Raw genomic sequence first — 23,958 nt, 5'->3', positions numbered from 1 at the left:
AACAATGTTTAAAGCAATGTTATTCATATTTGCAATCTCTGCTGCAGCAGCGTATCTGTAGCATTCTATAGCAGTAGTGTTTTTAACTATGTATAATATTACTAAAAACATTGTTGCAGACACTGCTGCCAGATGGCTAAGGACATGTGTACACTCTTGAGCTCACCTATGGTTGCTGTTTAACAAAGAAAACTAACCAAAATGAATGATAGAAGTAAAATTAAAAGTTGTTTACAATTCAATGCTATATCGAATCCATTAAAGCTTAATTTTTATTTTAATGTCCCTTTAATATAGAAAAGGCTAATACATATTTTTTTTTACCAATTTACTTCCGTTACAAACTTTGCTTTATTCTTCTTTATCGAAGCGTAAACCTAGGTCATCCATGTGTTTTAGCACTTTATGACAGCAGCATTTGCACTAATGTTTTAGATTGTTGCAGACACTGCTGTCATAAAGTGCTAAAGGAGGTATGGGGAACCTTGGCCCTCCAGATGTTTTAGAACTACATTTCCCATGATGCTCAACTGGACTTCAGAGCACCTAAGCATCATGGGTAATGTAGTTCTGAAACATCAGGAGTGCAAAATGTTCCCAATCCCTGCACTAAAGACACATGCACACTAATAGATTTACTTTTTAACAAAAGATACCAAGACAAAAAAAAAAAAAAATGTGATAATATAAATAAATTGGAAAGGTTGTTTTTTTAGATTGTATGCTCTATCTAAACTATGAAAGGCTCAATTTAAAATAAATAGGAGTTCTATCTAACCTAAAGCAAAGTCTGCCACAACGCCTTAATATACTGATATGGAATGTTTTATACAGTACACAGTAGGTCTTCTTTAAACATTATACATTTCAAAATCAAGTGAAGATTAAAATAGAAAGAAAGAAAAAAAAGAGAGAAAGTAGTTTAGCCTTTTCAGGAAATGTTTTGTTTCTTTTCTTCCAGGAAATCCTTTTTGGAATGATACATCAGTGCCTGATATCCTAGGAAGCTATTGTCTAAATCTTCTGCACAATGCAAGAACAGAGACTTAGAGACTTCAAAGTGATACTCAAGTAAGAATGAAACGTTCATGATTCAGATAAATCAATGACATTTTAAACTTTTTAATTTACTTATTTTTAATCTAATTTGCTTTGTTCTATTGGTATCATTTGTTAAAGAGTAAATCTAGGTAGGCTAATAGGAGCTCAGGAGCGTGCACGTATCTTTAGCATTCTATGACAGCAGCGTTTAGAACCAATCATGTAGAACATTGCTATAAATATTTGCAAACACTGCTAAAGACACACGTGCATGCTTCGGAGATCACCTAGGATTACACTTTAAAAGGGACATAACCCCTTTTAAAGAGTTGTATGATTCAGATAGAACATACAATGTTAACTTTCCCACCTGGGTGCTAAGATTTTTTAATGTTTTTTTTGTTTTTTGTTTTTTATGTTTTGAACAAAAACAAATTAAACTTTTTTTTTTTTTTTCAGACCCCCAAGAATTACAAAGGTTAGGCAATTACCTTTCCAATGGTGGGTCTTGGGGGTCTGTAGCTGCTTAGATGCCTGAGATACAGGCTTCTAAGTAGCATGCCCCCTGCTCCTATACTTAACATTGTTAAGTATAAATAAAGTTGTGCGGTGACGTCATCACGTTATTGCGCGTGACGTTACCTTGCAAAACATGAAGCCCCTGCGATGCCTGTCACTCTACAGGCACGATCGCCGGGGTAGCAGTGGGTGGGAGCCCCCAGATCTCCCTCAAGTGGGAGAGTGCTAGCGACGGCTCTGAGCCGTTGTTAGCACCAGAGTGGGAAACTCTGCGACGGCTCAGAGCCGTCGTTAGCACTCAAAGGGTTAAACAACTAACAAGTTTTCTTCGCTTATCAAATTTTCTTTGTTTTCTTGTTATCCTTTGTTGATAACAAGGAAAGTAAGTTCAGGAGCGTGTTATACATTAGCAGGAGCACTAGATGGCAGCACTATTTCCTGTCATGTAGTGCTCCAGCCATCTGCACGCAGGTAGCTAGATCTATCTTCAACAAAGAATAACAAGAGAATGAAGCAAATTTGATAACAGACGTAAATTGAAAACTTTCATAAAATTGCATTCTCTATCTGAATCATAAGAGAAAAGAAAAATATGGGGTTTCTTAACCCTTTAACAAAGGATACCAAGAGAACTAATCAAAATATGATCATAAAAGCAAATTAGAAAGTTGGTTAAAATTTCAAGCTCTGTTCAGTCCATTTAAGTTTAATTTTTACTTTAATGTTCCCTTAACATAAAAATGATTTTGTACACAACACATTGAAGTTTAAACCACAAATGTGCAGTTAATGAGTATTTGAAGATATCCATAACTAATGCATAATGTCACTAAAATAAACACGGTTTTTCACAGAAACAGCAAGATGGTAAAAAGAAAGTCTGCTATTCCTTTCTGAGAATCCAGTGGGAAGCGACTTTTGAATATATACATGTGTTTCTCTTTTCTATTGTTTATTGTAATATAAATGTCACCAAGCAAAGCAGAACCCTACAATATGCATAGAGCAAGTGTTTAGTTGTGGTAATAAAAAGCTGTCACTTCTTGTTTCATAACACTCAACAGCTTTCCCCCCCCCCACACACAAAATAAAAAACTATATATTCTTAGAAAAGCAAAACGTGAGTAAATTTAACTGAGGCTGTTTTATTACACCAAAAAAATGCATTATGCAATGTAATTGGCTAACAAACAATCAGAACAGGAATTAGACGCACATGCCAAAACCTGCTAGATGCTAAAAGGCTAATGGTTTTAAAAAGGTGCAGTATTATTACATATCCAAATAAATGTTTTATTTTAACACAAATAGTTAATCTTCTCTCAGCCTTTGACAAATATATTTCAAGATTAGAAGCCACTTAGGGCTCTATTTATCATTCCAATTCTCCTATATTTTCTCCTAAAAGTTCTCATGAGAAATAATTCTCCTATTTATCATTCAAAAATACTCCTAAAATTGGGCAAGTTCGACTGTAAAATTCTCCTACTCTGTTCTAACTCTCCTTGGAGAACATGTTCTCCAAAAAAAGGGTTAAATTAGATCTTTTTAGTCGTATTTCATATAGTTCTCCTCATAATTCTCCTAGTTACAAATTTATCATTTATATTCTCCTGTGGAGGACTGAAAGTTCTCCTGCAAGTTCCTACCTTAAAGTTCTCCATAGTTAATGTGGAGAACAGCATTAGAAATCTATTCTCTACCAGTTGTAGAAGCAGTTACACACAAAAAAAGGGCTCTACAAGGTGCAAAAATGATCTATAACAAAGCACAATAATAATGGTTATTGGAGTGCAATAATAATTTATGATGGAGTAAAAAAAATATATATATATAATGGAGCACCAAAATAATATATAACAGAGCACAAAAATGATATCTATTGGGGCATAAAAATAAGATATAAAAAAGCACTAAAATTGAAGCACAAAAACAATGAAAATGTAGATCTATTTTCTTATATGAAAATTTGCTGAAGAGGGGCGTTAACAAAGCTACTAGGAAAGCTGTATAAAGATTTCTATTGGTTTATATATGATTGACATGGAGAATAGTTGCTTATTTTTAGTGATAAATAAGGAGAAGATACTAATCCGACTGGAGAAATTTATCATTAGTTCTCCCCAGCTCTCCTATGGAGAAAAAACAACTTTTTTATGATAAATATGGGCGCACATGTGCTCCTCTCCTAAGGAGAGCTGTGGAGAACCGATAGGAGAACAGAAAGGAGAATTCCCCAAATGATTGATAAATGAAGCCCTAAGAATTCAGATGAGCCAGACAGACCAGGGCTTGAGAAATCCTAGAAGTCAGAAAGCTATAGCTACTAGAATGTGTTCTAGCTACTCAGTAGTTTTGTTGGCTTAAAGGGACAGTCTAGTTCAAAATTAACTTTCATGATTCAGATAGGGCATGTCATTTTAAACAACTTTCCAATTTACTTTTATCACCAATTTTGCTTTGTTCTCTTGGTATTCTTAGTTGAAAGCTAAACTTAGGAGATTCATATGTAAATTTCTTAGACCTTGAAGGCCGCCCCTTAATGAATGCATTTTGATCGTTTTTTTTACCACTAGAGGGTGTGAGTTCATGTGTGTCATATAGATAACTGTGCTCACGAACGTGGAGTTACCTAGGAGTAAGCACTGATTGGCTAAAGTGCAAGTCTGATAAAAAAGAACTGAAATAAGGGGGCAGTTTGCAAAGGCTTAGAAACAAGGTAATCACAAAGGTAAAATGTGTATTAGAACTGTGTTGGTTATGCAAAAATAGGGAATGGGTAATAAAGGGATTATCTTTCTTTTAAAACAATAAAAAGTCTGGTGTTGACTGTCCCTTTAACTGCTGAGCCATTTCCACTCCTGTGCTGAGCTGTTTTGCAGTTTTTAGATGTGGTTTATATTTAGGCCCTACTGTAGATCATTTTACAGTTAGAAATCCACACATCATCTTTCTTACAGGATGCCCAGAAGATTCAAACAATTATTTTATGTATATATATTGTGACATGTAAGAAACCTGCATCAAAAGGTGTGAAAAACATGTATTTTGTAATTAACCCCTTAAGGACCACAACACTTTTCCATTTTCTGACCGTTTGGGACCAGGGCTATTTTTACATTTCTGCAGTGTTAATGTTTAGCTGTAATTTTCTTCTTACTCATTTACTGTACCCACACATGTTATATACAGTTTTTCTCAACATTAAATGCTTTTCTTGCAAGTTATAGGGCAATAAATACAAGTAGCACTTTGCTATTTCCAAACCATTTTTTTTCCAAAATTAGCGATAGTTAGATTGCAACACTGATATCCATCAAGAATCCCTGAATAACCCTTCACATGTATATATATATATATATATATATATATATATATTTTTTTTTTTTTTTTTTTTTTTGTAGACAACCCAAAGTATTGATCTAGGCCCATTTTGGTATATTTCATGCCACCATTTAACCGCCAAATCCGCGCAAATAAAAAAAATTGTTCACTTTTTCACAAACTTTAGGTTTCTCACTGAAATTATTTACAAACAGCTTGTGCAATTATGGCACAAATGGTTGTAAAAGCTTCTCTGTAATCCCCTTTGTTCAGAAATAGACATATATGGCTTTGGCATTGCTTTTTGGTAATTAGAAGGCCTCTAAATGCCGCTGCGCACCACACGTATTATGCCCAGCATTGAAGGGGTTAATTAGGTAGCTTGTAGGGTTAATTTTAGCTTTAGTGTAGAGATCAGCCTCCCACCTGACACATCCCACCCCCTGAACCTTCCCTTGGCTGCCCACCTGCTGCTCCCACCCACCAATGATCTGCGCCATCAATGCCCGATGCAGAGAGGGCCACATAGTGGCTCTCTCTGTATCGGTGTTAAAAAAAAAAAAAAAAGGAAGGTATTACAGTGATGCCTCAATACCAAGGCATCACTGTAACACCTTAAAAGTGGTTGGAAGCAATTTAATATACTCCAGCAGGTAAAAGGGATAATTGGAAACAAATAAAAGTGGAGGAAAATAAATTACAGTAAATAAACTTTCCAATTTACATTATAAAATGTCCCACTTTTTCTTTGGATTCTTGGTAGAACTGTAGCTCCCTTCCATGAGAGCGTACTGACATAGGATCAAGAGCTCTATATGTATAACACTGTTGCAAATTATTACGCCTATTTAAGTATGCTCTCATAGGAGGAGGCTAAGAATCAACAAGGATACCAAGAAGTAAATTAGGTAAAGAAGTAAATAGGAGCTTTTTTGTTTTGTGTGGGTGTTTTTATTTTATTGCATGCTCTGTCTGAATAAAGAACGTTTCATTTTGAAATGCATGCTCCTCTTACAGATTATCAAGAAGTTTTAGCCACAGCACAATTTCTCAAATGCAGTGCTTTGTTTCTGGTGACAAACACGAAACAATTTTTTTTTAAAAATCCAATTTACTTCTACTATCAAATTTGCTTCATTCTCTTGGAGTTCTTTGTTGAAGGTGCAGCAATGAACTATTGGGAGCTAGCTGAACACATCGGGAGAACCAATGACAAGAGGCATACACTCACCGGCCACTTTATTAGTTACACCTTGCTAGTACCGGGTTGGACCCCATTTTGCCTTCAGAACTGCCTTAATTCTTTGTGATAAAGATTCAACAAGATGTTGAAAACATTCCTCCGACATTTTGGTCCATATTGACATGATAGCATCACACAGTAGCTGCAGATTTGTCGGCTGCATGTCCATGATACGAATCTTCTGTTCCACCACCTCCCAAAGGTGCTCTATTGGATTGAGATCTGGGGACTGTGGAAGCCATTGGAGTACAGGGAACTCATTGTCATGTTCAAGAAACCAGTTTGAGATGATTTGAGCTTTGTGACATGGTGCATTATCCTGCTGGAAGTAGTCATCTGAAGATGGATACTCTGTAGTCATAAAGGGATGGACATGGTCAGCAACAATACTCAGATAGGCCGTGGTGTTTATACCAGTGCTTGACAAATGTGTTTAAAAATTAGGAGCCAGTAAGAATATTTAGGAGCCAGGCACATTTTTAGGAGCCAGACCGTTGGATTTGTATATAGACATATGGAGAATAACCCAAAAAGTTAGGAGGCAGGGGAAAAAAATTCTAGGAGCCAGTGGCTACCAGGCTCCTGGGTTTGTTGAGCCCTGGTTTATACGATGCTCAATTGGTACTAAGGAGCCTTAAGTGTGCAAAGAAAATATCCCCCACACTATTACACCACCAGCCTGAACCGTTGATACAAGACAGGATGGATCCATGCTTTCCTGTTTACACCAAATTCTTACCCTACCATCTGAATGTCGCAGCCGAAATTGAGACTCATCAGACCAGGCAACGATTTTCCAATCTTCTATTGTCCAAGTTTGAGTCTTTGCAAATTGTAGCCTCAGTTTCCTGTTCTTAGCTGACAGTAGTGGCACCCAGTGTGGTCTTTTGCTGCTGTAGCCCATCTGCTTCAAGGTTCGATGTGTTGTGTGTTCAGATATGGTACTCTGCATACCTTGGTTGTAATAAGTGGTTATTTGATTTATTGTTGCCTTTCTATCATCTTGAACCAGTCTGACCATTCTCCTCTGACATCAACAAGGCATTTTCATCCACACAACTGCTGCTCACTGGATATTTTCTCTTTTTCAGACCATTCTCTGTAGACCCTAGAGATGGATGTGCGTGAAAATCACAGCAGATCAGCAGTTTTTGAAATACTCAGACCAGCCCGTCAGGCACCAACAAGCATGCCACGTTCAAAGTCACTTAAATCCCCTTTCTTTCACATTTTAATGCTTGGTTTGAACTTCAGCAAGTCGTCTTTACCAAGTCTAGATGCCTAAATGCATCGAGTTGCTGCCATGTGATTGGCTGATTAGAAATTTGTGTTACCAAGCAATTTAACAGGTTAACCTAATAAAGTGGCCGGTGAGTGTATATGTGAAGCAACCAATCAGCAACTATCTACTGAGCTTACCTAGGCATGTTTTTAAACAAAGGATACTAAGAGAACAAAGTAAATTAGATAAAATAAGTAAATTAGAAAGCTGTTTTAAATTGCATGTTCCATCGGAATCATGAAACTTTAATTTTAACTTTGCAGTCCCTTCAATTGATTCTCAATGATTACATGCAACAGTATAAGTGGTGGGGCTGTTTTATTGCTCAGTTCTACAATAGGGTAACTGTGGTTTACAATGTATAAGCAGCACTACAGGCAGTTTCCCATGTCCTTGTGTGATATCTGCAAACATCTGTATATTTGCTAAAATACCATCTGCATTCCATGTTAAAATCATAAAACATGGGAATTTTGGTTTTTCCTAACGCAAAACAACCACTTAAATCCCAAAGGAGTCCTAGAAAGATCATTCAAATGACAATTATAAGGCATTGGACCCAAGTTCTGTATAACCACTATTTCCTTTTCCAATTAAAGAAAACATGTACCATTTGTCCGACAATCATAAACAAGCTGACCACCAACTTCCAGCTGAGTTCTGTTTTCTCAATGCATAAATTATCATAAATTATTCAATTTTCATAGCAAGTAAAATTGCAGTATTTATATACTAACAAACACAAGCATACAGGCAAAAGGGACAGTAAAGTCAAAATTAAACTTACATGGATTGGATAGAGCACACAATTAAAATAAAATAAAAAAAACTTTCTAATTTTCTCCTAGTATCAATTATTCTTCATTCTCTTGGAATCTTTATTTGAAAAAGCAGGAATGAAAGCTTTGGAGCCGGCCCATTTTTGGTTCAGCACCCTAGATAGCACTAGCGCAACCAGGTGCTGAACCTGAAACAGGCCGGCTCCAAAGCTTTCATTCCTGCTTTTTCAAATAAAGATACAAAGAGAACGAAGAAAAACATAATTTATGCTTACCAGATAAATTCATTTCCTTCCGGATAGGGAGAGTCCACACCTTCATTCCTTACTGTTGGGAAATACAACATCTGGCCACCAGGAGGCAGCAAAGACACCCCAGCAAAAGGCTTAAAAATTTCTCCCACTTCCTCATTACCCCAGTCATTCTGCCGAGAGAACAAGGAAAAGTAAGATAAAAAACATTAGGGTATAAATGGTGCCAGAAGAATATAATAAATAATAGGGGATCGCCCATAGACAAAAAAAAAACGTGCGGGGGCCATGGACCCTTCCGAACCGGAAGGAAAGGAATTTATCTGGCAAGCATAAATTATGTTTTCCTTCCTAAGATAGGGAGAATCCACGGCTTCATTCCTTACTGTTGGGAAAACTATGCCCAAGCCTCGTTCTTAAAGGCCCAAGAGGAAGCCACTGCTCCCGTAGAATGATCCTCTCAGGAGGACGATGTCCCGCTGTGTCGTAAGCTTAGCGAATAACACTTCTTAACCAAAAAGATAGGGAAGTCGAAGTAGCCTTCTGCCCCTTACACTTCCGCAAATAGACAACAAACAAAGAGGAAGATTGTGTAAACTCCTTAGTAGCCTGAAGATAGAACTTCAAGGTGTGAACCACATCCAAATTGTAAAGTAAGCGATGAAGAAGGATTAGGACACAAGAAAGTAACCACAATCTCCTGTGGGAAAATATCTTGATTGAGTGTGCTTTCAAACTTATTCAAGTTCTAATTAAACATGATACAGGTACATTGGAACTTAATACATTTAGATGCAGAAATAAAAGAATATAATGAGCAAATCAAACAATTTGAGGACAAATTTAATTTTAATACAAAATATAAACTGTACCAACAAGAACTAGAACAAGAGCTGATTCAAAAAAAGAAACAAAAATTCCAAAGATATTTAGACGATTATCAACAAAACAAAGTATATAAGTGGAGATACCACACCTCAAACAGACGCATATATAATAGACATCTGGTGAGGGAAGACAATAGTGGCACAGAAAGTGAGCCAGACATATCAGATAATGAATGCCCCAACATAGATAGAAATAGTGCCACATATATTTTAACACCTCAAGCAACATATAATGAACCACAAGCCACAAATCCCAATGTACCAGTACCTACAGTACAGACCAGTATGTCATCTTTTTTAGCGTCAGGCCCAAATGCACAACCCTTAATAAGCCCCAGACCATATACAAGTCTAATACAGAACTTAATACATCAAACTCCCAATGCTACCAGGAGAGACCAGCGCAAAAATCAGGGGCCTGTCAGACAATCTGCCAGAAAGATATTGTTTGTATCTAACTGCTTGATATTATATAAACCAATTACAATGTTTCACATCTAGATACATGATTCTCAGGAGGTATTATTCACACACCTATATTAATATCTAGAGATTTTACAGGGATATTCTAGCATAAATTAAAATCCACATGGATGCATTTGAGTTTTGAATAGAAGCATTTTTGTAATATACATGTATTAGCAAAAATCCTTCTAATAAAAGCTATAGCTGCTTCAAAAGTGTATTTAAGTATGCACCGTGTACCAGCATTTTAAACAGAGCACTTACTCAGAGTGCCTAAGATGCTTGAATCATCTAGTAATGACTCAATTTGTTAATTGCCAACATGATACAAGCCCCACTGACTCTCTGAGCAGTTGCAGTATTTAAGATGCTGGTGCACTGAGAATATCTAGCTATATTTCACGTGCACATGCAGAGAAAAATGCTAGCACTAAAACAGTGATAACTTTTACTAGAAGTATTTTTGCCAATACATGTATATTGCAAATATGTTTCTATTGAAAGGTGTAATTCATCTATGTGCATTTAAATTTTGACAGGAATGTCCCTTTAAGTTTTTTGTTTTTTTAAACGTGTATGATTGAATAGTTAAACCAATAATGATAAAGTATGAATGGTTAAAAAATCGTTCCTATATTATTCAGTGAAATTTTTTCCTATATAATAGCAGGGATAAAGCATGCTTTGTTGTTACAGACTTTGTAACTCATTTTTCTATGAGTCTCTTTAGTGCTATATTGCCCCCCCTAACAGGTGCTTGTTGATTACAAAAATATCTGGCACCTATAGGTACTTACCATTAGTACTACTTTACCTACCATGTTGTTACTATTCTATACAAAATCATGAAAGAAAAAAATTTGTGTTCAGAAACCATTTAAAGAGTATTCCTAGATGAGCTCAGGAGTGTTCACGTATCTTTAGTCATCTGGCAGCTGAGTTTGCAACATTGTTTACAGCAGTGTTAAACATAGTTACAAACACTGCTGCCATATACTGCTATAGAAATGTGCATACTCCTGAGCTACCATCAGCCTACCTAGGTTTACACCAAACCACTGGTTTTCAAACCTGCCCTCAGGCCTCACAAACAGGCCAGATTTTGTGCAATAATCAGCTGACCAGTAAACATGGTTATTTTACCTGCACTCATTCAAGGTAATCCTGAAAACCTGGCCTGTTGGGGAGGCCCGAGGACAGGTTTGAAAACCAGTGGTCTAGACAAAGGATATCAAGAGAATGAAACAAATTAGGTAACAGAAGTAAAATTTGGTTAAAACGGCATGCCCAGACTTTCTATCTTCTATCTATTTTTCAAAATGACCAGCTCAACGAGATCTACCCACTAAAAATGGGTCAGCTCCTAAGCTTACATTCCTGCTTTTTCAAATAAAGATACCAAGAGAATGAAGAAAATTTGATAATAGGAGTAAATTAGAAAGTTGTTTAAAATTGCATGTTTTATAGTTGAATCAATAGAAAAAAATTGTGTTTCATATCCTTTAAGGTTGCATGATTTAGCAACACATTGATGTGCAAAAGCATACAGATACAGCAGATTAATCCTGATGACAAACTGACTATAACTTGGGTTAACAGGAGCAACACCTTGTGCCATGTTACAAAACACTGCATTCAAATTACTGCCATGTGTCCAACCATCAGACTGTTTAATGACCTGCCCCTTCACACACTGCGGTAGATAAAGCGGTATCCCTAGCAACCATACTCTAATCACGCCCCAGTGTTGAGATCGCGTAACTTGACCACATCATTTTGATCACATCGGCCGCGATCTACCAGCAGTGCCTTCGGGATCTTCTGGTAGATCCCAATCTACCTATTCGGCACCAATGCACTATATGAATCATTCAAGTTTAATGTTGGCTTTACATTCTCTATAATGATTTGTCAAATTATAAGATCTTGTTCCTATTAATGTATTTTACTATTATGTTTGCACACACTGCATCAATACATTTTGGTGTCAAAGTAGGTTTTATTGTTAGGCTAATGGGCAGAAATAACATGCAATGTAATCTGTGCAACAGTGAAATCTCATCCCCACACAAAAACATGCGGTATAGATTTACATGCTTAAACAAAAGGACTAAATCCTGATTGGATCTAAGTATAACAAAAGATTTGTACAATTATCAGGCTTTCAGTATTGCTTCCTATACAAAAGCGCCTTCCATATTCTAGAGAAGCATTCACCCTTTAAAAAGGTACAGTAAGCACCTTGCAATTCCAATTACTCTGCAGTCTTCTAATGAATTAAACTGGGTGAGTTTGAAAATGTTTTGAATGCAATAACACCTTGTTTGCTACCAACCAGGGGCGCAATCCGATATACGGCATAGGTTTCGGCACAAGCGAGGGAACCCGCGCCGCCCGTAATTTCACCTTGCACATCGGGGTATTACATATACCCCGCCGGCAGTTCCTAAAGTGCCGTAAGTCTGATAAACTAGCGATGTCCAGAAATAAGCGTAAGTACAAATTTCTGGAGTCGCTAGTGACTTACGGCACTTTAGAAACTGCCGGTGCCTAAGAAAACTAACTAAAATTTTAAATCTCCCGTAACTGTCTAACACGCCTCCCAAAAAAGAGCCCGACATGTATACCCCTATATCCGCAATCCCTCCCCTCTCATTACTAATATTAAATGTATTAACCCCTAAACCGCCATAGCCCACACCGCAAGTAATAACTAAATTATTAACCCCTAAACCGCCATAGCCCAATACCACAATAAACCTATTCTAGTATTAACCCCTAAACTGCCATAGCCCACATAGCCTATTAAATCTATTAACCCCGAATCTGCCGCCGCCAACGCCGCCGCCACTATAATAAAGTTATTAACCCCTAAACCTAAGTCTAACGCTAACACCCCCCTAACTTAATTATTATTTAAATAAATATAAATAATATTATTATTAACTAAAGTATTCCTATTTAAAACTAAATACTTACCTATAAAATAAACCCTAAGATAGCTACAATATAATTAATAATTAGATTGTAGCTATTTTAGGATTTATTTTTATTTTACAGGCAACTTTGTATTTATTTAGTTCAGACTAATGTCAAAGTTATGTCTATTTCCACTCCTCCTGTATCATGTGACAGCCATCAGCCAATTACAAATGCATATATATATATTCTGTGAATTCTTGCACATGCTCAGTAGGAGCTGGTGACTAAAAATGTGTAAATAAAAAAAGACTGTGCACATTTTGTTAAAGGAAGTAAATTGTAAAGTTGTTTAAAACTGCTGCTCTATCTGAATCATGAAAGTTTAATTTTGACTTGAATGTCCCTTTAAGACATATAGTTAAACTAAGCTCCGGAGAAGCAATGCACTACTGGGAGTTAGCTGAACATTTGGTGAGCCAAGCTGCATGAGTGTGAGTGAGAGAGAGAGAGAGAGAGAGAGAGAGACACTTTCAACAAATGATTCAATGAGATAGAAGTAAATCTAAAAGTCACTTAAAACTGCATTCTCTATCTGAATCATGAAAGATTTATTTAGACTTTCATGTGTCTTTAATGCTCATTTAATCGAGCAGCAGCAAGTCCTGTTTGTGGCCCTAACGACTGGAGATGAACATCCATAAAAAACAATGAGTCAAATGCAAAAGTTTAGGAGACAAAAAGAAACAGATTTTCCAAACCACAAATTAATTTAGAACCGCTTCATAAAACAGTAAATATCGTGCATCAATCTAAATGGGATTTTAATTCATAAACATGCGCAACATATCACAAGATTTACGTCAGGTTCCAACAATCAAAATATGTTTAATTGCGATTATGCAAAAAATATGAGAAACAACATTCTTTCAAAAAAAAACATAAATATGATAAGTGTTTGCTTAAATAAACAAACAGATTTCCTTGTCTATCATGCTATGTGCTTTACACAAATATTTACCATTTGCAGGGCATTTGGAAATAATCCAGGGATGAAATGTCAAAGATCAAGAACAATGTTGTTTCTGGAGTCTGTCGGTATATAGTGCAGTTATAGGGAAATGGGAAGAATTCCAGATTTAAACCAAATTATTCACTAACTTTATATTCAGGACAACACAATGATGGAGATTTGGTGTTATTCGTTGTGTCATAATACAACAAACCAAGACTTGTACCACAGGCTCCAAATAGTTATTATTTGACAAAGCTATAAACAAAAGCTGACAATTAACCTTTTAACGCCGTTATGCCGTTCTATTCCGTTATAATTACTCTGGGCTTTAGAGACGTTATGACGGAACAGAACGTCATAGCCAACGGCTGTCCTGAAGCCTACTGCACTACCTGTATTTGATCGCGGTCTGGAGGGCGTTCCTAGGGTTATAGAGACGCCCCCAGACCCGATCCAATAATTGAAATCTTGCAATCGTCTGCAGTTGTTCCGATGTAGACACTTTAACCCCGGCAGGAAAGGGTTAAATAGCTATAGATGGTTATTATTGGCTATTTGTAGAGCGCCAAAAGATTCTGCAGCGCTATAAACATAGGCGGAATACAAGGTAACATTTATAGGGATAAAATGGGTAGAGGGCCCTGCCAAGAGTCGCACTGTTGTAGTCAGATACAAACAGCTGGGCTCTTAGGTTTACATTCTAAGGGGTTCAAGGGGATAGCAATGGAGGAGAGGAACTGGTATAAAGAAAGGTTAGTGTAGGTTGTATGCATCCCTGAACAGTAGAGTATTTAGGGAGTGTTTGAAGCTTTCATAACTAGGGGAGAGTCTTGTGGAGCGAGACAGAGTTCCACAAGATGGGAGCCAGACTGTAGAAGTCCTGTAAACAAAATGTGAGGAGATAACAAGAGAGGAGGAGAGTAGGAGGTCATGAGTAGAGCGAAGGGGACGGGAGGGAGAGTATATAGAGGGGAGCAGTGCAGTTGAGGGCTTCGTAAGTCAGAGTCAGAATGTTGTGTTTAATCCTGGAGGCAAGAGGAAGCCAGTGAAGGGATTGGCAGAGAGATGCAGCGGATAAAGAGCGACGTGTAAGGAAGATGAGGATGACTTTTAAAACGGACATAAAGCTGCAATAGGGAAATGCTCTAATGGTTTAAAACATTTTCTTATTATATTATATATTATATTAAATTATAATATTGCTTGCCTATATCTAGTTGTTTAACCCTTGCACAAACAGTGCAAATATAGTTAAAAGGACACTAAAAGATAAGGTTAGCCTGAGAATAATATAATTGTTCACCACAGAAAAGTTTGCCAACCAGGTGACACTAAGACTTTGCAGTAACATTTGCTGTTATTTATAAATGTTACTTAAAGTGAATGTAAATTTTGATGATAAAGTACCTGGTTTTTAAAAATTTGATTAAAAACAGGCGCACTTTAATTCATCAAAATTTACATTTCATTTGTGTTGTGAAAATACTTACCTTTTTAAATCTTGACAGCCGCTCCAGCTTCCCACGGGTGTCTCAAGCCTCTTCCTACGCCAGAAATGACGGATCGGTCATCCTCCAATCACAGCTCCCCCCCCCCCCCCCCCCGGGAGTATCAGTGTCTGATTCAACACCGTGATTGGAGGAAGCCAGATTCCTCATTTTATATTCAGGAAAAGGCTTTGCGACAGGCGGAGGAAGCGATGCAGCGGCTGTCAAGATTAAAAGGTAAGTATTTTCACAACACGAGTGAAATGTAAATTTTGATGAATTAAAGTGCCCCTGTTTTTAATTGAATTTTTAAAAACTGGGCACTTTATCATCTAAATTTACTTTCACTTTAAACTTAAGCACAGATTAATTGCATAATTTAACATAAATTGCGTTAAAGATCATTTGTGCAATAAACATTGAAACATTTAATATTAGCTTAAATTTTAAAGATGGTCAGTAAAATCAGCCAGGTGGTGCACCCATTAAATACGCCCTGGGGAGAACACTGAATATGTAGATGCAATATTTGAACTTATACCAGTTGTTTAAATAGTGAAATGGTGTACAGTTTTAGTTTCTATAAAATAATGGGTTCCACAATGTCTAAAGGATCACTAAATACAGTATAACTGCATTATCAACACAAATGAGCAGGAGATATTTTTTCAGATAAATTTGAAATTTCTTCCATTTGCTGCTCCAAATACATATATATTGAGAACTGTTGCACATGCTCAGTAGGATCTGGTGCCTCATAATGTGTGCACATAAAAAGATTGCCCCTGATTTTATAATATAAGAAAAATAGAAAGATTTTTCAAATTGTATTCTCTACCTGAATCATGAAATAAAAATTTTAACTTTAGTATACCTTTAAAAATAATGTTTTATCTTATCTCCCATGCTAAAGCCAATCAAGAACAGTTATACATTAACTCAATGGATGTAGTGCCCCTGTAAAATCTGGACCAGACCAGAAATGCTCTTCCAGTCCTGAGATGACTATGGCCAGTGCTAGGCCTGTAAGGCATTACTTGCCATTAGTTGACTTTAACTATGTGTTTAACCTAGGGCTCAAAATTAGGCCCTGGCAACCTGGTTTAGAATCCACAAGACAAGCATGGGTGACCCTATTTTACCCCAATAGCTGTCAACAGCCACACCAAAACACAAATCCAACGTTTACTATGTTATTATATAATGTATGCATGCGTAAAAAATATATATATACACACATACACATACATACACACACACACACATTCATCTACACACTCAGTGCCCTCCACTAATATTGGGACTCTTGGTAAATATGAGCAAAGAAGCGGTGAAAATTGTCTATATTTAACCATTTGTTCAAAAAGTACACAAGCGTACTCTGCTCTCATGGATATCAAACAATTGCAAACACAACACAGGTTTATCCAAAAAAAAAAATTTTTAAAGGGATAGTAAAAGTACAAAGTAAAGTTTCATGATTCAGATAGGGCATGCAATTTTAAACAACTTTCTAATTTACTTTTATCATCAAAGTTGCATTGTTCTCTTGTTTTTCTTAGTTGAAAGCTAAACCTAGGTAGGCTCATATGCCAATTTCTAAGCTCTTGAAAGCCGCCTCTCATCTGAATGCATTTAACAGTTTTTCACAGCTAGAGGCCGTTCGTTCATGTGTTTCATATAGATAACACTGTGCTCACGCATGTGAAGTTATTTAAGAGTCAGCACTAATTGCCTGAAATGCAAGTCTGTCAAAAGATCTGAAATAAGGAGGCAGTCAGTAGAAGCTTAGATAAAAAAGATAATTACAGAGGTAAAAAGAATATTTCTATAACAGTGTTGGTTATGGAAAACTGGGGAATGGTAAATAAAGGGATTATCTATATTTTTAAACAATAATGTTTTTGGTGTTTACTATCCCTTTAAATGTGTACCAGAATTATTGACAACCCTATGAATTCATATGAGAAAAATATGTTTGAAGCATATTTCCATTGATATTTTACTTTTTTTTGTACACCTGGGTGACTAGGAACAGGAAATTGTTTGACCATGACTTCCTGTTTCACAGGGGTATAAATATGAGGTAACACATAGGCCAAATTCATTAAAGGGACACTGAACCCAAAATTTTCTTTCGTGATTCAGATAGAGAATGACATTTTAGGCAACTTTCTAATTTACTCCTATTATCAAATTTTCTTCGCTCTCTTGCTATCTTTATTTGAAAAAGAAGGCATCTAAACTTTTTGGGGGGTTCAGTACTATGGACAGCACTTTTTTATTGGTGGATTAATTTATCCACCAATCAGCAAGAACAAACCAGGTTGTTCACCAAAAATGGGCCAGCAACTAAACTTACATTCTTGCATTTCAAATAAAGATACCAAGAGAATAAAGAAATTTTGATAATAGGAGTAAATTAGAAAGTTGCTTAAAATGTCATTTATCTGAATCACAAAAGAAAAAAATTGGGTTCAGTGTCCCTTTAAGTATTTCATCACAATGGGTAAGACCAAAGAATATAGCTGTGATGTGCAGCAAAAGGTTTTTGAGCTTCACAAAATGTGAAGTGGCTATAAGAAAATAGCAAAAGCATTAGTTGTGTCTTGGGGTCAGAAAGCCTCCAAAACTACAATCCAGCATCACCAACATCACCACAAGTGGTTTGGAAGGGATTAAAGAAAAAAGCATCTGCTCTCATCCAAAAATAAACTCAAGCATCTTCAGTTTGCCAGACACTACTGGAAAGTAACTTTAAATGCGATCGGGTCCTGTGGTCAGATGAAACCAAAATAGAGCTTTTTGGTAATTAACACCAGAGGTGGGTTTGGCGCACACAGAGAGGTAGCCATATGGAAAAAGTACCTCATGCCCAAAGTTAAATATGGTGGTGGTTCTTTATCAACAGATATTAAATGAACACCTGACTGCCTCTGCCAGAAAGCTTAAAATAGGCCATAGTTTGATCTTTCAGCAGGACAATGAACCAAAATATACATCAAAACCAACACAGAAATGGTTTACTGACCACAAAATCAAGGTCCTGCCATGGCCGTCCCAGTCCCCTGATTTGAACTCCATAGAAAACCTGTGTTGTGAACTGGAGAGGAGAGTCCACCAGCATCAACTTCGAAATTTGAAGGATCTGGAGAGATTCTGTATTTAGGAATGGTCTCAGACCCCTTGCCATGCATTCTCAAACCTCATCAGGCATATATAGAAGACTCAGAGCCGTTAGCTTGGCAAAGGAGGTAGCACAAAGTATTGACTAAAAGGGTGCCAATAATTGTGGCACATTATATATTGAACCGTTGTTTTTTTGGATAAACCCGTGTTGTGTTTGCAATTGTTTGATATCCATTAGAGCAGGGTATTTTTGTGTACTTTTTGAACAAAAGATCAAAAGGATAAACAAAGACACATTTTCACAGCCTTCTTTGCACATATTTACCATGGGTGCCAATATTAGTAGAGGGCACTATATATCTCAAAAACAGGGATGGCCAACAGTTTCTGGCTACTATATTTTGTATATTTGTTGAGCCCTGGATTAACCTGTGCGTAAAGTTAAAAGGGACATGAAACCAAATCTTTTTTCTTTCATGATTTAGATAGAACATGCCATTTTAAATAACTTTACAATTGATTTCTATAATCTATTTTATTTTTGTTATTGTTGTATCCTTTGTTGAAAAGTATACCTAGGTAGGCTCAGAAGCTGCTGGTTGGTGACTGTACATATATGCCTCTTGTCATTGGCTTTCAGCTAGCTCCCAGTAGTGCATTACTGTTCCTTCAACAATAGGATACCAAGAGAATGGAGCAAATTAAATAGCAGAAAATTGAATCCCCTATCTGAATCATGTCCCTTTCAGCACAGAGGTATTAGGCAAGCAAAAGTATTCTAATGCTTCAGCATTTTCTTTTTTGCACCTGTATGCTCTCATTCCTTAGAGCATGTAATTGTACTGACCCTGCAAATTTATATTTCTATTTATTTATTTTTAACAGAAATGTCACACATTGACTACTGCAATCTACTTTTAAATGGCCTTTCCAAACACCCCCCCAAGCTATTATGCTTCAGCTAGACTCATCCACCTCAGTCACTGATCTACATCAGCTGCTCCGCCAGTCCCTACACTGTAAGTATTACCCTAACCTATAAAGTACACAACAGCCTCACTCCGTCCCAACTAGATTTCCTCTCATCTCCAAATACACCCGACAAAACCTCTGACCCAGGTCTCTTCACTCCTATTATCTCTACTTCCCTTGCCTCCAAGACTTCTCACGTGATGCTCCTGTCCTCTGGAACGCTCTACCTCGCTCCATCAGACTGTCTCCAACCTTGTATAACTTCAGACACTTTTTGAAAACTCACCATAGAGGCTTACCAGCTATTCTATGTTTTTTATCCTACCCAAAATAAAATAATTTGAACTACATTGACTGCTGCAACTACAATCCACTTGACAAGCTACCTCAAACCTTATATCTCTGCACCCTCAACCTGTAGGCTGTAAGATCTTTGGAGCTCGTACCACTTCCTTCAGGACTACATTTGTTTAGTCTGTTGTGTTTTTTAATCTTATAAAAAAATCCTTGTCATTGTATACCCCTATCTTTGTTACCAGCGCTATGGAATTTTACGGCACAATACAAATAAATGATAATAATGTCGTCTTTAGTGTTCCTTTAAATACAAAAAGTTGATTCATTTGTGTTGTTCAATATAAGTTACAGTGTTTTGTTAAAGTGAAGGTAATGTTTAGTCAATCCGAACATATCAATGCATTATTTCATCATACAATAAGCAAATCGCTAACTTTATTTTATAGATATTTTTTTTATTTAGAGTTTTTATAACTATTTCCCTACCGTTTCGACTATAACTCCTCCCAACCGCTATTTCCTGGTGTTATGTGCGGTGATGTCCCGCTCTATACATACATCTCAGAAGCGTGTTCACGAAGAACAGTCTAAGTGCGCATGCGCGAATCAGGGATTTCAATCACCACTGCACATTGCGATACTTGTGAATTGTATGTGGATTCCTAAATAAAACAAGGGAACGCCCCTGTATTCACAGATGCTGAATTAGATTGTAGCGCATGCGCAGATCATCAAGTAGGCGGATGACGTGGGGTCACGGCCGCCTAACGACCAGGTTTTCAACTGGATGATTTAAAAACGTGATCAAGACAGATTAAAAAAACAAAAAAAAAAAAAAAAACACAGGTTGAATTTGCGGACCGGCAAAAAGGGAATTAAAACAGCGATTACTGGATTTACAAAACATTTTTAAAAAATCATGAATGAAACTCATTCATTTTGAACAAAGAATTATATTTGGGATCAGCGTCAAGGTAACTTTACCTTCACTTTAAAGGGACACTGAACCCAATTTTTTTCTTTTGTGATTCAGATAGAGCATGAAATTTTAAGCAACTTTATAATTTACTCCTATTATAAAATTTTCTTCATTCTCTTTGAATCTTTATTTGAAATGCAAGAATGCAAGTTTAGATGCCAGCCCATTTTTGGTGAACAACCTAGGCTGTCCTTGCCGATTGGTGGATGAATTTATCCAACAATCAAAAACTGCTGTCCAGAGTCCTGAACTAAGAAAAAAGCTTAGATGCCTTCTTTATATATAAAGATAGCAAAAAGAACGAAGAAGCATTGATAATAGGAGTAAATTAGAAAGTTGCTTAAAATTGCATGCTCTATCTGAATCACGAAATACAAATTTTGGGTTCAGTATCCCTTTAAAATACAGAAGATTTTGCAAGCCAGGTGGCATTATGGAAGAAACCGTGTGGTGCAGTGTAATACTTTGCAATATTATAAAATTTTCTGTTATGTATAAATCTTTACTTAAGATATATAATATATACCGTATATATATATATATATATATATATATATATATATATATATATATACTTAAACTATCTAAAGCACAAATGAATTGCATAATCAGACTTTTAACAGCATACAAAACAGCTTGTGGTTTCCAGCTTCCACTGTACGCTACAGCCTCATCCTACCCACATGACTTACTGTATTCCCCGCTATACTCCTGTGCAAACATAGTACAGCTGAGGCACCACAGCTGTGCCGCTGGACTGAGGTAACTATAAAATATTCACCTCAAATTAACAGACACAATGCATTGCCACGCCTGAGAAAGAAACCGCTCATGGAGCCAATCAAGAATGGCATACATAATGTATCCACCAATTGCCTTCAGTGTCCTGCTCAAAAATGGCACTAAAGCAATTCTGGTACATAACTGGTATTTATCCCTTAACAATATGTTAAAAATATACATAATTATTTATAAATATAAAGTAACTGTATATTACCCAATATATTTTTTCTTGTCACTCCAAGAAGCAAAATACAAAATGTTAGAGTTCACCACAGAACATTTGCCAGCTGGGAGGCATTATGAAGTAGCCCAATACTTTGTAATATAACAACATTTTCTTCTATCCAAAAAAAAAAAGATAAATTGCAAAAAAAAAAAAAATAATAATATTTTTTGCAATAAACACTGTAAACAAATATTAGCTAATTTTATCTGAATATGGACTTCAATTTTAGCTGTGTGGTCAGTAAAATCAGTCAGGTGGTGCACCCATTAAAAAAGTCCTGGGATTAATACTTTATGTTTTACCATGGAAGATTACGTAGAAAGGAAATGTAATAAATGCATAATGAAAAGTATCAGGGGTTTCTTAAAAAAATAAAAATAACAATGCACTATTTTTTCTGTCAAACATTTTATACATTGAAAATAAAATATCTTGGGGTTTGTTTTAAAAAAAAAAATCTTATTCAGTGTAGACTAGAGAGTTTATTTTCTCTTCCTTTTCTTAACTGTGTCTCCATCTTCAAGATATTATGGGGTATTAATATCTCCTATCTAGGTAATCATAGCTTGTATTGTATTCTATACATAATATCTATTTTCTAATAAAATACTTATAAAACGCAATATATATACAATTCTCAATCTATGGCAGTGAATGCAAAAGAGAACTCTATAATCAAACTACATTTTCTGCCAAAATAAGCCTAGTGAAAACAACATACATGATAAAGGCCTTGAAGTAAGCATCAGGCTTTTGGGATGAAGTTGTCTTGGAAACTAAATGTTGCCTACACACAGTGGAAAGACATCTATAGCTCTCACTCTCAAGCAGCATTAATGAAAGACAGCATGTATCAAACATCACCAGACCCATAAAAGCTGTGGACATTTTTTAAATAGCAGAAAAGTAAACTAACCAAATAAAAAATAGAATAAAATAATAAAATATTGCTTTATTTATATATTGAATCACCCCTGTTGTCATAAAGAAAACTGTCATATCACAATCTGCATCCCTTATCACTGTATACTATTTAGGTCTTATAGATATTAGAATCTGAATGTAAAGAGTTTACAAGTGTGTGGGTTATATTTGTTTATGTCACAGCAAAATAACTATAATCACAAAAGAGAGGGGGAAAGTTAATTTCAAGGAAATATGGTGCAAGTTAACATATCTGGTAGAATTCAGACAGTTATATTGTAGGGAAGCAAAAGTTGCTCACAACAAATGTATCTGTTTTTTTATTTGACTGTGTTAGAAGCCTATTGTTAACAGCATATATGAACTGTTATGTATTGGGTACTGTGCTTCTCTGAGATAAAGTACTCCTAGGCAGCTGCCTAGCTTACCCAATAAGAACCCCTTAAATCATACATTGAGAACTTGCTTTTTCCCATAGGATGCATGCAGCAAGAAGAATGTGCAGTTGTCACATTGTTAATGCCATGCAATATAATTAACCTTCTCACTGCCAGGGATTTTATTATATCAGTGAATATTCTAAAATTCCCAGATCTTGATCCTTGTTTGTGGCTGCAAAAAGGACATCCCCCACTGCGTCATTCAGGATGTGACATGAGGGGTGGAGGGAGAAAATCCCAACTTACAAAACACGGGGGCAGTGGCTCCATTAAAATTGGAGGTAACACAAACTGTTTGCCCCATCTCCCTCTGTATGCAATTAAATGCTGCAGCCCAAACAATGCATTATATAAACGGGGGCTTGGACCATAAGTATAAAAAAAGGGGTGTCCAGATGTACAGCATCTCCTCCCATCTCATCCTTAAGGAAACAACAACAATGCCTTGCCCACATCTCCTGCAACCCATGCCCATACCTGTCTTCTCATGGTCGTAGCCCACCACTATAAAGTAGTCAGCCAGCCTCGCCATGGCTGTTCGGTATTCTTTCTTCCTACGTAAAATCTCAGCATCTTGGCCGCAACAGCTCGGCCATGTTTGAGACGTACAGTGGCTAGTGTCGCACTGCGCATGCGCGCCAGGGTCTCCAATGTGGGCCGGGCTCGTCTGTTTCTCACGAGCTTTCCCCTCAGGCCGAGCTGATTCTTGACGTTTCGCTTGTTACAATATACAGCTGTGAAACCGCTGAGCACACAGTATTATGAATGAGTATTTTTTCTAAGCTATTTCATTTTTGCAAACGTCCATGTTTTTAGCTCATTTGAGTCAAATTACACAAAATTACAACAATGAAGTAAACTACGGTGGACACTTACTGTGTTTTTACTGTTTTACAATATGTTTTATTACAATTGTATTCTGCATAAGAATGGAAATTGAAGCAATTGGTCTTTAAAGAACATGCAGCTAAAATAAAATACCTCAGGCTACAACTT

The 23,958-nt window shown here is 36.5% G+C and overlaps 1 protein-coding gene across 1 annotated transcript in view; it reads right to left on the bottom strand.

Moving 5' to 3' along the window:
• Window positions 1–23,572, bottom strand: part of SBF2 (SET binding factor 2) — a 1,344,181-nt gene extending 1,320,609 nt beyond the window's left edge. Inside the window, exon 1 of the mRNA XM_053720592.1 lies at window positions 23,440–23,572. Within this exon, the coding sequence (XP_053576567.1) occupies window positions 23,440–23,494 (55 nt within the window). The 5' untranslated portion in view covers window positions 23,495–23,572. The remainder of the gene's footprint in view (window positions 1–23,439) is intronic.
• Between the last annotated feature and the right edge of the window lie 386 nt (window positions 23,573–23,958).

Source organism: Bombina bombina, chromosome 7, assembly GCF_027579735.1.
Source record: "Bombina bombina isolate aBomBom1 chromosome 7, aBomBom1.pri, whole genome shotgun sequence".
Lineage (NCBI taxonomy): Eukaryota > Metazoa > Chordata > Amphibia > Anura > Bombinatoridae > Bombina > Bombina bombina.
Note: the sequence above shows the minus strand (reverse complement) of the source record. Positions and strands in the feature narration are given on the sequence as shown.